The 13136-nt window shown below is 46.1% G+C and overlaps 1 protein-coding gene across 3 annotated transcripts in view; it reads right to left on the bottom strand.

Moving 5' to 3' along the window:
• Window positions 1–13136, bottom strand: part of LOC126545906 (short transient receptor potential channel 4-associated protein-like) — a 119416-nt gene that overhangs the window by 91698 nt on the left and 14582 nt on the right. For all 3 annotated transcript variants that reach the window (XM_055062042.1, XM_050193944.2, XM_055062043.1), the window contains exon 6: window positions 12281–12434. In XM_055062042.1, coding sequence (XP_054918017.1) covers window positions 12281–12434 — 154 coding nt within the window. The remainder of the gene's footprint in view (window positions 1–12280; window positions 12435–13136) is intronic.

Raw genomic sequence — 13136 nt, 5'->3', positions numbered from 1 at the left:
AACCAATCTGCTTGGCCGGTTGCCATTTCATGCTTACATCTACTCCCGATTACGGGAGAGCCAGCAATTTTTTTTCATTATGAACAAGCAACTACTATTTAATTTTAATGAACATTTATAACCTTGTTTATTCAATTAGGTGCCAATGCAAAAGTTGCAGAATAGGTCAAGAAATGGCATATATAGCAACCTAGGTCTTGTGTGGTCCTTTTTTTTCTACAAAAAGATTTTTAAAAATCTGGAAATTTTTTTTTTTAATCCTCGTGACAACGCGGCCCTGCACCAGTAATATCAGGGTATCTACCAAGTTCACATTTCCAAATTGGCTGAGTTTTCCAGGTTTTCCCTGAATGAGCCATAACTTTGTTTTATGTCAAGACGGGCTGACACCATGTTGCCCGATGCTGTCACTGTCTAGTAAGCATGTCGAAAAAAAAAGATGATTTAATCCAGTTTGAATAGTAAGGAGTAATATATATATATATATATATATATATATATATATATATATATATATATATACATATATATATATATATATATATACATAAAAAACAGAAAGAAGGTGATAGTAAAATGCACAGCAGAAAAAATGGTAAAGCCCATTCCGAATCGAGTCGAATATGAGCTATTTTTATCAACTGATAGCAAGCTCATCGGTATGAGGCCTGAACTTTGTCACAACTAAGTTTCTCTCTCAGCAGCTGGGAAGTCAACCTCAACTGTCCTGACATACTCTCAACCCGTACACAATATCTCAGTGTTGGGTTTCACTGCTTTAAAGAGTTTATTTTGGTTTGGATGAGGGACACCTGCATCTCGGCATCAGCCAACACTCTGTTTTCTTGAGCTCAAGCTCCTTCAATGAGGTGGCGGCACGCTTCCTTTCTTGTTAATTCCTCAGTACGTTGGTCCTTTCTGTTCTCATCCTCCTTCCGCCACACGTTCGCCCCGTGGATCATTTGAAGCATCCTCTTGGCCAGCTGTACAGTCAATGTCCGATTTTTCGGACTCCCTAGGGGCGGCGAAAACACCCGAAAAATCGGGCAGTCCGAAAAAAAATGAATGCATGTCTTTAACTGCCCTTAACTTTTTTGTTACCATGCATATTAAAAGATCACCGGTGATTGATACTTTAGATCGCCAATTTCTACATGTTGGAGCGGTTTGATATCCACTTAAGGGGAGACGCGGGTCTTGAAATGACAAAAAATCGCAAAAAAGTCGATTTTCGGAAAAGTGCGTTTTCGCTACGTTTATACATTCAAGAATCCCTCCGCGAAATCTAGAACCTAAATTTAATCGGAAAATAATAAAAAAACACACTTATACGGGCCACGGTGGCCGCGGAATCAGCAAAAAATCGCCAAAAATGTTCGAACTTCGCGCCGTCGTCATTTGCGAACGCGTTGGCCGGCGGGCGCCATTTTGAGCTTGTTTGGAAGCTGCTTTCTTTGTGCGTATTTTGCGTCGGTTCAAAATGGCGTAGGTGAGGAGGAACCGACGCTTTCGCGTCATTTCTGAAGGATGCGCCCGTGCCGCTGATTGGCCAAAGCACGCACGCCCCCCGCGCGCCTCGCTCCTATTGGTCCGGTGCCGTTTGAGTGCCGATTCCCGCGTTCCCGACAGGCTGGTCGCTCTCGTGCGCGCTGCGTGTTTGTCTCTGTGGTTTCATCGCGCCGCTCGCTTCTCGACAACGTTCGATGAAGTGTCTTTTTCGCTGCCTGAATGGCTGGAGGAGATCGTCGTCTGAAGACTACTACGCGTCAAGCGTTCGGCAAGGCGCGATGGCGGCCGTGGAATGCGCGATAGAAAACGGATAAGCTTGTCGTGTACCCGGAGTTGCCGGCTGCTGGTCTGCCTGAAGATTCTGCCGGATTGAGCCGCATTCGCCGGCTCATCCTCGCATGCTCGTACAAAAAGAACACAACGCGTGGCGACGGTGTTATCGTCCTAGCTGCTGACCGAAAAAGCAAAGCTGCGCGACCCGCGCAGCAACGCCAGCGTGTCCCCGCGCACTAGCACCCTCCCCATCCACGATGATGCGGAGTTCGAATTATCAGTGGCGATGCGGAGTTCGGTGTGAATAAACGGGATGTGTTACATATTGCTTTCAATAGATTGTTGGACGGACCGCGGTGACTACTTCGAATTATCCGAAATTTCAAATTAACGAGTAGTGAATTAACGAGCATTTACTGTAGTCGCCATCCATGATCGTGTTGATAGCGACTGCGGTTCTGTCTGCAATTAAAACAAACCGTAGTTTTGTTTTGACTCAATGTGTGCATCGGCCACACGCCTTCGGCACCGCAAGGTCACGTCGACAGCGGTCGCGGCTTCGTCCGCAGCGGTTGTGGTAAGTAGTAGTTTCACTTTGACAAGCTTTCTAGGATGAAGAGCACCAGCTACATTGTGATGGACAGGGACCAGCTCACTGGCGAAAAAATAATCGAGATGTGCGAGCAGTAGTAAAAAGCCCGTCTCAGATGAAGACACACACCGCAGCCATGCTGTGAGCGCTAATCTGCCACAAGATGACGAGAAGTGCAGCTTCCACACAGCTTTTGCGCAAAATAGAAACATGATTGGCCCATTCATTCAGTAAATAAAAGCATGTTAACATAGTAAGCATTTGTTTATTGTTTTCTTGATATCCTCGATAATTCGGCATTCGTTTAATTTGGACATTTCTTTCGGTCCTGCGAAATCCGAATTAACGAGGCCTTACTGTATGTTGACAAGTTGCAATGGGCATGAACTGTACTAAATAACTTCTTAATGGACCCCTCATCAGGTTTGGCCAGTTTTAACAGAAAAGTGCAGCGCATACATCACCCACTGACGGCTGTCCACAAAAGATTACAGCAGGGCTCGCCCACAAAAACAGCTGAAACTTCAAACCAAGTGTTGTGTGCACTACATCTCAAGGAAGCTTCACTCCCAGCCAGAGAGTAAAGGTAAGACCCACAAATGTGCCCATGTAAAACGCATTGTTAGCTACATCACTCACCATGACATATGACAAAGCACAATGCCGCTGCTGCGAATGCAGCAAAAAAGGAAGAAAGAACAAGGCGGGCTTGATGCATGAACATGATGCAGTCCCTTAGCTACAGTGTGAGAGAAGGCAGGGAAACACTGATTGCAGACGCTAGTTGAAGACAATGGAGGGATTATCTCTGCTGGCAGTGTTATGTCTCAACACCACAAAGTCATTAATTGGACGTTTGCCACGAGTCAAATCACCACCAATCCATCAGCACCTATCCAGATGTCAACACAACGTGGACACCAACTCTTGACGGGTCCCACAAAAGGCCCTTACCCCGCCCTTTCCCTGGCAGCCTGAGCGAAGGATGAAAAGGAGGGGAACGACGACGATTTGGGAGTCACAGCTAGGACGTTTACCACGAGTCATACCACCACCCATCAGCGCCTATCCAGAAGTCAACGCAGCGTGGACATCGACTCTTGACGGGTCCCACAAAAGGCCGTCACCCCACCCTTTCCCTGGCAGCCTGAGCGAAGGATGAAAAGGAGGGGAACGTCGACGACCTGAGAGGAGTAGGTTGCTTTCTTGCCACACATTCCAAACCAGTCTCTTCAGAGGTGGAGTTACTGTGGGTTGTTGCGAGCATGGGTGTGTCATCGCCACGAAGTCGAGGAGTATGATTTGCTGCTGGACAGTCTTCAGATTCTCTAGTCAACTTGCCTAGGGAAGACGAAGGGATTAAAAGTGGAGACTTTTCGAGAGTGAGGACAGAGGGTCCCGATGTGAACTTGGACGTTTAAAGAGAGAGAGAAAAGGATGCATAGAAAGGCAGGGAGGTTAACCAGAGGTAGTTCCGGTTGGCTACCCTGCACGGGGGGAAGGGTTAAGGGGGATAAAAAGAGAAAGAGTGGAAGGGGGAGATAGCGAGAAGGAGAGACGAACTTGCTCCTGCATGAAGTGGGCGTTCGTAATGGAGCCGTGAAACTAAGCCAAGAAACCCTTTTCCTTCATTTTCTACAACCTGACGTAGCAGTCGATGGACTTTATGGATTCCTTGCCCTAACGCCACCCTAGCCGCAACCGCAGTGATGCTTAACCCTTGGAAGAATGGTTAACAGAACAGTTCACTTCTCTCTCCTTTGATAATGAACCGATTCGAGAAATTATTTTGGTAAAACATTCTTTAGGTGGTGTTTTACACGTTCCAGTTTAAAGCCAAAATTTGCAATGGGGCCTGGTGGGGGGCCTTTTAAATTGCCTCACTATGCCACATTGAAAATTTTGTTTGCACGCTGGAAGTTGTAGGGTGCTGTCTAGGCAGCATTCTACAACAAGAATTTTTCAAATTGGTTCATTAGACAGTTTTATAATAGCTTTTGCCGCCTTACATACGTTAAACGTAATCACCTTTGCATGCCATTATGGTGCGCATCCTTTCAAGACTTTTAGTTTACCGTACAGGAACACAGACATAAGGAAGACATAAAACACGGCGCTGTCTGGTGCCTCGTGCCAAACGTATCCAAACAAAACAACCCATTAGATCCATCCTGTTGTTGCTACGCCGACGCGTCTCATTAGGCCTACGGGCGCTGGTATCTCCGAACTATCTCAGAAATTGGATGCGCTATGCACTCATAACTAACGTTTCAGGCGAGTTTAGAGAAAGCAAAAACTCATTTCAATAGTTACTGGCAATCAACGCGAGTCGGAGCGCAGCCATCACGAGAATACACGCTGAAGCGAGTCATGGATGCCGCCATATTCGACAACGCTATTCCTTAGCGTCCGTAAACATTGCAAACATTGAATTTGCTAAATAACGTACATTATCATAACACACATAAAGCACAGGAGCCCAATAATGTCTGGAGCATGTGGAGTGAGGACCACACCATTTCGTTATGTACGTAATGCGCTTATGTTTGGTTGCAAACACTATTCTAAATCTGTCTATTATTAGAATAGAATGGAAATGGCACAATCTCCCATTGCCATGTTCCCAGAAGGCCGCCAGCTTCACTACCAACATAGACACACTCCGTCTGCCTTGATTAGCGTCCGCAAGTGACATTCTTTCCCACACCGTAGCTGAGGGACCACGTCACTTTTATGTCCCGAGCCCTGCCTTTTTTTCCTTCCTATTTTTTCTGCATGGCACATCCCCAGTGGTGGTATTACACATTCTAAGTTGGACGATTTACCGAGGACCTGTGCCACAATCAGTGACACTGCAGGTAGTGTGCCGTATGTAGAGGCATTTGTGCGTGTGACCTTGACTTTCTGGCTAGAAGTGGGGCTTCCTCAAAAGGAAGGGTGCGTAGGCTTCTGTCTGAAATTTCAGCAGTCTTCAGCCGTGCAGCCATCAGATACTCTGCAGACACGATTGCAACCACTTGGTGTACGTGCTACGTTGCCTGTTTGTAAGGCCCAAACCTAATGAGGCGTTGTTTAAACTCTTCTGTAGGGTCAATCAAAATCTTTAGGGCGAGAAAAACACAGCACATGTAAGGCGTCTAAGGTTAAAGGGACACTAAAAGCAAATATTAAGTCAACATGCACTGTAAAATACTATTTCAAAAACCTCGTAGGGCTTGTTTCATGCCAAGAAAAGACTTAGTTTAGGAGAAAATTGCATTCTTCGGGCTCGCATACCTGTAGAACAATTCAAATCGCCCGGTCGTGAGCAGGGAGTTGCGATGTTGCACATGCATCAACTCCCTGTACTGCCGCTGGTGAGTAAAACGGTGCCCAACAGGCGGTGCTACGGTTTCTTGCATAAAGCGTAGAAGTGCGGCCAGAAACCGAGAAGACAGAGCCGACAGTGCAAAAGAGGAAAGTGCGTGCCGAATCATAAACACAATCTTTGATGCTCGTTGCGATGGGCCTCGTTCTCTGCTGCTTGCAGTTGGTATGAGTTTCATGAGCCAGCAAAACCAGCACAGCACTATGCAATAATGAAACTACTGAAACGCGAACGCGTGGGCGACAGAGTCAAGTGAAAACGAAACTTTCTCACTGCCCACGTCAATGTCAAGGGTAACCTCAAAAAGTTTTTTTCTAAGATTCACATAAAAGTAGACAAATAGCATTTTCTTCCGTCTTATAACTTCAATTATCTTTTTATTATGACTGGTTGAGTACTAGAGAAAGAATTATAATGAGGAGTCACTACATCATCAGGCTTGTACTTGAATGTCCAGGTGGAGTTTCTAATTGTACCCCGCATTTACTTCAATTCCTCTGTGGCAAACTTTTCTTCTGGCGCGCCACTGATTTTAGACATGAACGAATAGTGGGGTACGGCTTAAGAGATGAGGAAGAGGAGTTAGAAACGATGGAGTAGATCAAGTGAGGGGATGTACAAATAAAGTCCCTGTGCTCTTCTTAACTGTGCTTGGTGGTTCCACAGTTACTGGTGACCCGGACTATGAACACAACCTTCAATTGGTCAAACCCAGACTCCAGACAACTTCAACTTCGCTCCTACGACCACTGTAACCGGTCAGGTTGCAGAGGGACAGCTACCATTACCCTACCACAGCTATGGGTCGCCGATCACACGTTATGGTTTATACAAACTGAGAACAAGTTCCGCAGTTATCGCATCACATCAGTTTCACAAATATGAACTCTTGCTTGAAGCTTTCCCGCTACAGGCCATGGCCGAGATACACGACAGCCTTGTCCAGCCACATCAGAAAACGCCATATACAACAGTCAAAGAGGCTCTTCTTCACCGTCTCCTCTGGCCTACGCATCGGCGTATTCAGCAGCTCCTTAACGAAGAGCTCGGTGACCAACGTTGAACTCATCGTTTCTACATCAACTGCAACAGGTCAGTGGTGATCAACTAGACTCCTTGGACACGCCGTATTGCGCGAGTTGTTTCTACAATGTCTTCCAGCCAACATACGCATGGCTCTCATTACAGCTAAGCATAAGCCCTTGTCGGAACTTGCCAAACTAGCCGACAATATGGTGGACATCACTCCGGCAGTCATAAATGCTGTCTGTAGCTCTCCACTACCTGAAGTGGATTCCCTCCAGGAAACAGTAAAAGACCTCGCATCTTAAATCGCTGACTTGTGTCAGGAATCGCGCAACACTCACAACTTCAATGACTGACCCTATCGAACTCTACAGCCTCTTAGGCTGCCTTCTACGAAACCACTCTTTCAACAACCCGAGTGCTACTACCACTAACGTTCTCGCGCTGCAGCTCGTCCATGTGTGTTACCCTGTTCGTGGCACATGGGAAACGCTCAGGCCGGTCGTCAACAGCGGTGGGTGATCATGGCCATGCATCAAGTCGCTTTTTCCATATAACCGACTGAATCACAGAAGTGCGTTTGTTGGTAGACAATCGTGTGGAGGTCAGCATAATTCCTGTGTCCGAAGCTGGGCATCTCTGCGTAAATTCAATCCCCCTACAAGCTATCAACTCTTCCGTCATCGTAACTTATGAACAGAAGTCTCTTACCCTCGATCTCGGTCTTAAAGGGCCCCTCACCAGGTCTGGCCACTTTGAGCTGACAAGCATGGAGCATACGTTGTGCGATAACGATCGTGTCTGCTAAGTATTACATCGCTACGCGCCGTGGAAAGATCTGAAATTTCAAACCGAACGCTGTTTTTCCTTCTCCTCACAGCCGCCACGCTCCAAGCCGGAGGATGACATACTCACATCCCTGCACCTACGTACTCGAGTCCGCAGCGTGACGTCGCTCGTGGTGACACGCGACTTCAAGAATTATTCAAGGCACCATCTGTTATTAGTGTAATCTGTTGCTTGAATTGACGAATCAAAGTTTAGAGAAATAATAAAACACACATATGGAATGTCTGCACGTTTTTTGCTTTACTTCGCACCAAAGCAAGAGAGATGTACTTCCACTTTGTCTGCTTGTTCCCACGGTTGTACCGTGTTCCAGCACGTGATCATGCTCTGTGATCCGCTTGTTCTGCCTCAGTATTAGTGTAGCACTGAATTGTACCGCTAGTCATGAGTCCTTGTGCACAGCGTGCAAAATTGTGTGCTGCACGAAATGATAACAGCTCGCGCGCAACAGCGCCAGAGGAAATCGCATATCGCCGAGAGGGGGAAAAAAAAAAAAAAAAAAAACTGAAGGCACTTATGTGTCACACAATCCTCGAGGTCCGGCATGGGAGAACACAGGGAAGGAATTTCGCTTGCGAAGGCTAGACGGGGTGAGTGGAGAGGGAGTCTCGCTATGCAGTGGAGCCCGCCTGCTGAAATCACGGGTTCGCGGCACTTAAATATTTCTATCTCGACTATTAATGAGTAACTTGAAAAATTTTTGCTGCAGAATGCTTCCCAGAGGACACGTAACAACTTCCAGTGTATAACCAAAATTTGCTATGGGGCCTGGTGAGGGGCCCTTTAAGAGAAGTTTGCCATGGCTATTTTGGATAGCAGACGTGCACTATGCCATCTTAGGGGCTCAATTCTTGAGCCATTTTCATCTGCTCGTGGACATGAGCTACTGTCGCCAGGTGGATAACATCACGGGTCTGTCAATCAACAGTTTTTTGTTGCACCTGACTGCTCTCAACCCTACTTTCATCAGACTGCCCACCTCACCCTATGCAGCTCTACTCAACGAGTTTCCTTAGATTACTACACAGTTTCCGATGGATAAAACCCCTAAACACACTGTAACCCATTGTATCGTTACCATAGGCCCACCCGTTCACTGCCGCTCCCGCCGATTCAGCCCTGATAAACTTCGAGTTACTCGCAATAAATTCGAGCATATGTTGCATCTAAAAATCATTTGTCTGTCATCAAGCTTGTGGTCATCAGCACTACACATGGTGCCTAAGAAGAACAATGACTGGCGCACTGAATTATCGCACGGCACGGAATGTGGTTACTGTTCCCGACCGCTCCCCGCTACCCAATATTCAGGATTGCACTGCTTTTTTATAACCAGCTCAACAACATTATTCGAAAATTGATCTTATGAGATTTTATCACCAGATCCCTGTTGAGCCAGCCGACATTCCAAAAACTGCTATAACTACCCCATTTGGCCTTTTGAGTATTTACGCATGCCTTTCAGTTTGCTCAATGCAGCTCAAACCTTTCAGCGTTTTATAGATGAAGTCACCAGAGGCTTACCATTTTGTTTTGCCTACATAGAAGATCTTCTCGTTGCCAGCAGCAATGCTGAAACCCACAAAGCACATTTACGTCAACTTTTCACTCAACTTCGTGATTACGATCTCGTCATCAATGTTGACAAATGTCAGTTTGAGGTTCCGGAGAGCGATTTTCTCGGACATCACATCACCAATCATGGCATCACTCCACTGCCTGACAAGGTTCCAGCCATCATCGACTACCCGCCACCAAAGTCCACACGTAGCTTGCGACGTTTTCTTGGACTCATCAATTTTTATCACCGTTTCATCCCTGCATGCTTTAAGTTGGTGCAGCCTCTTGAAACACTCCTTTCCATTTTGAAAGCCGAGTCTACCACACTTCCTTGAGACACAGTCATTGATCAAGCTTTCACCGCCGTTAAGACCAAACTTGCACAAGCCGCCCTTCTCCATCACCCAAATGTATGAGGCTAAGCAGCAATGATGACATAGAGTGAGCTTGGCATGCTCATATTAAATAAATTATGGTGGACACTTCTTCGGAAGCCATGGGAGCCACTCTTCGTCGGTGGAATAATGGTGCATGGGCCCCCATCTTCTTCTTTTCCTGCAAGTTACGTGATACTGAATACCGATACAGTACTTTCGGACAGGAGCTCCTCACAACCTACCTCGCAGTGAAGCATTTCAGGTACTTCCTTGAAGAGCAACAATTTATAATTCTTACCGACCACAAACCCCTTGTTTCAGCTTTACATTCCTACAGTGCCACCCGTACTCCTAGGGAGCTCTAGCATCTTGCTTTTATAGCCGAATTCCAGACAGACATGCCCTACGTCAAAGGCAGCCTTAACAAGGCAGCGGCCACTCCTATGTCGTATTACCATCAACGCCACAACATGTTCTTTCCACCTTGTTTTCACTCGCGATGGCTCTAGCATGCGACGATGAACTTCCATGACTCCTATCTTCTACATCCCTTCGCTTGGAGCAAGTCAACTTTCTCGACAACGACGTCACACACTGGTGCGACGCTTCACCCAACAATACCCGCATTTATGTTCCTGCCCTTTTTCGTCATGCTGTTCTTGATACACTGCATTCAATCTGCCATCCAGGCGTACGTGCCACGCAACCCCTTATCACTGAACATTATGTTTGGCCGCGCATACGTGCTGATATACCGCATTTATTCAAATTAGGCCGATAGTTTTTTTTTCAAATAATCATATACCAAACTCTAGGGTCGGCTTAGCTTCGAGGATTTTAAATAATGCACCAGTTTGTAATTGAGAAAGATAAATATGGTGCACAGCTAGTGCCATCTAGAAAAGGCAGTATCGCAGCCGCTACTAGCTGCGCCAGTAGCCTACCGAAGTACAAGAGCGACCTCACCATGTTGACCTGTGTCGTATCAGTATGGTGGCTATGTATTGGCATGCAGAGTGGCGTTAACGTAAGGGCACTAAACAGGCGATGCCTCAAATGAGAAGTTGTGCTAGCCGCAGAGGCATCATCAAATGTTCAAGCCAGGCGGGACTTCAGCATTGATGAGAAAAACGTCCGTCGTTAGAGGGGGCAATGGGAGACGCCTTTTGCATGTGCCACAATGAGGAGACGATAGCGATAAGGAAGATAAGCGCATGATAACAAAAAGGAGCTGTTCACCGAGATCGCGCCATGTTTCAACGCATACGAGCCGTGCCGCACTGTCTGCGCCTGCGTGGGCGTACAGACGCGAGCTTGCGCACATATGCTTGTGTGCGTCCGCAAGAGTATGACGCTAGCAGCGATGACGACGTAGAGTGAGCTCGGCATGCTAATATTAAATAACTACTGTTTTCATTTTTTGAACGCTGTCCTCCCTTTTTTGTTCAGCTTACATTCGAGGCAAGTTTTTAGAATTTTTTTCTGGCTTCGGACATTCGGGGGTCGGCTTAGAATCGGGGGCCGGCCTAGATTCGAGTAAATACGGAATGAGACTGGGTCCGCACTTATACAGCGTGTCAATGTAACAAGGTGCAACAACACACCAATCCTCCATTGGGCAAATTCCCTCTCCCCAATGCTCGATTTGACACCATTCACTTTGACATAGTTGGACCTTTACTACCATGCCATGGTTATACGTGTTTGCTTATGTATATAGATAGGTACACACGCTGGCCTGAAACAGCTCCAATGCCCGACTTAACGGCAGAGACAGTTGCTCATACTTTTCTGTCTATCTGGATCCTGCATTGAACAGCATCGCCGAGCAGCTACATCCAACACTTGAAAGCGGCACTCGCCGCTTAGCCTCACGCGGAGGATTGGGTATCGCACCTTCCCAATGTGCTGCTCGGCCTTCGGTCTACACTCCGACCAGAACTCACCTGCTCTGTAGCTGAGATGGTTTACAGCTGCACCCTTCATTTACACAGTGACCTCGTCAACCCTGTATCTATCCCGAATGTTTCGGATCCAACTTCTTTCGACCAGCGTCTATGCATTTTCATGCACAACTTGCATCCATCGCCAACTTCTGCTCACATGAATAAGCACGACATTTTCCAACCCTCAAACTTGCAAACATCCTCACACATTTTTGTCCGTGTTGACACGCCTTGTTGTTCTCTTCAGCCCCACTACAATGGTCCTTTCCCCGTCATGAAACGTTCTGGACACCATTTCACAATGTTGCGAAATGGGCATGAAGACACAGCTGCTATCGCGAGGATCAAACCGGCTCCCATTATCAACATCTCCGTCTGATCACCTCTTCAAGTGACCACGGCCACTTTTCCGCAGGGGGGGGGCATCTGTGGCAAACTTTTCTTCTTCTGGCGCGTCACTGGTTTTAGACATGAGCGAGTAGTGGGGTGTTGCGGCTTAAGAGATGAGGAAGAGGAGTTAGAAACAATGGAGTAGATCAAGTGAAGGGATGTACAAATAAAACCCCTGTGCTCTTAACTGTGCTTGGTTGTTCCACAACTCGATTACTAAAGCTCTGTTCTCTATAATATTTCCGCCTTAGACATCTTCGAGCATCGAGCATTAAACTATCACTTTAGCTTGACTTAATATTGGCCTTTAGTGTCCCTTTAAGTACAAGGCTGCACCGGTAATGGTAAAAGCAGCTGCTGAAGATACTGCAAAGACAAGTATTATACTTACGTATGGTCGTAAGATTTAGAACCTCGCGGCGTGAAAGCAAGAGGCATTCTATGAGGTCACATGCTACCAAGCAGGTTTCACTGAACTGCAGCAGAGACAGCAGGCCCTGGAAAAGTGCTTCTTTATGGGAAAGTTCCCGTGCTACATTTGTATCCTGCAAAAGTAAGCATAGTGAAAAGAAGGGTTTGAACTCCCTGAAGCAGAGCTTTGCTGAAGAGGCTTACCACACAGCATATAAAATCTCAGAGAAGTAAAGAAGCTGGAAGTGAGCATGTGTCATATCTACTCATTTTTACCTCAGTCTTCAACTTTGAATTCTCCTTCATTGATCCTCATTTTTCAGACACGTCAAATGTGAAACAGATAAAATCTCACCATAAGTCCTCAATTAAGATCAGAAACACTCAGATAAGAACACAGCAATAACTGGAGAAGCTGGTTCACTATATCATTTTAATGTACATCATTCCTTTTAAGGCAGAAATGAAGCAGTACACAAACACGGACTTTCGGGAGACTTTGTTGCTGGGTTAAGTGAAATGAGGGCGAAAAAGGAATAAAGCATGACTATCCACTGTCTGTTCTTGTGCATCTGCTTTCCCTTTTGTGTGGAAAAATGTGAAACAAAATTTAAAAAAAAAAAAAAAAAAAACAGTAATACATTAAGAAAACATGATCTTATCATACACACTGTCTCTGGGCACCCATTTTCAAATCTAGTTCCTTAAATGAAAAATTAATCGATGGTATATCACCTGCACAATGTTGAAGACAAATGATTTGACTGCAAGTACATAATGACAGTGCATATAATTGCTTTGTGAATAAGAAAACTAGATTCTAAAATAGGTGCATG

Source organism: Dermacentor andersoni, chromosome 1 (genome assembly GCF_023375885.2).
Source record: "Dermacentor andersoni chromosome 1, qqDerAnde1_hic_scaffold, whole genome shotgun sequence".
Lineage (NCBI taxonomy): Eukaryota > Metazoa > Arthropoda > Arachnida > Ixodida > Ixodidae > Dermacentor > Dermacentor andersoni.
This window is presented reverse-complemented; position numbering and strand designations above follow the sequence as displayed.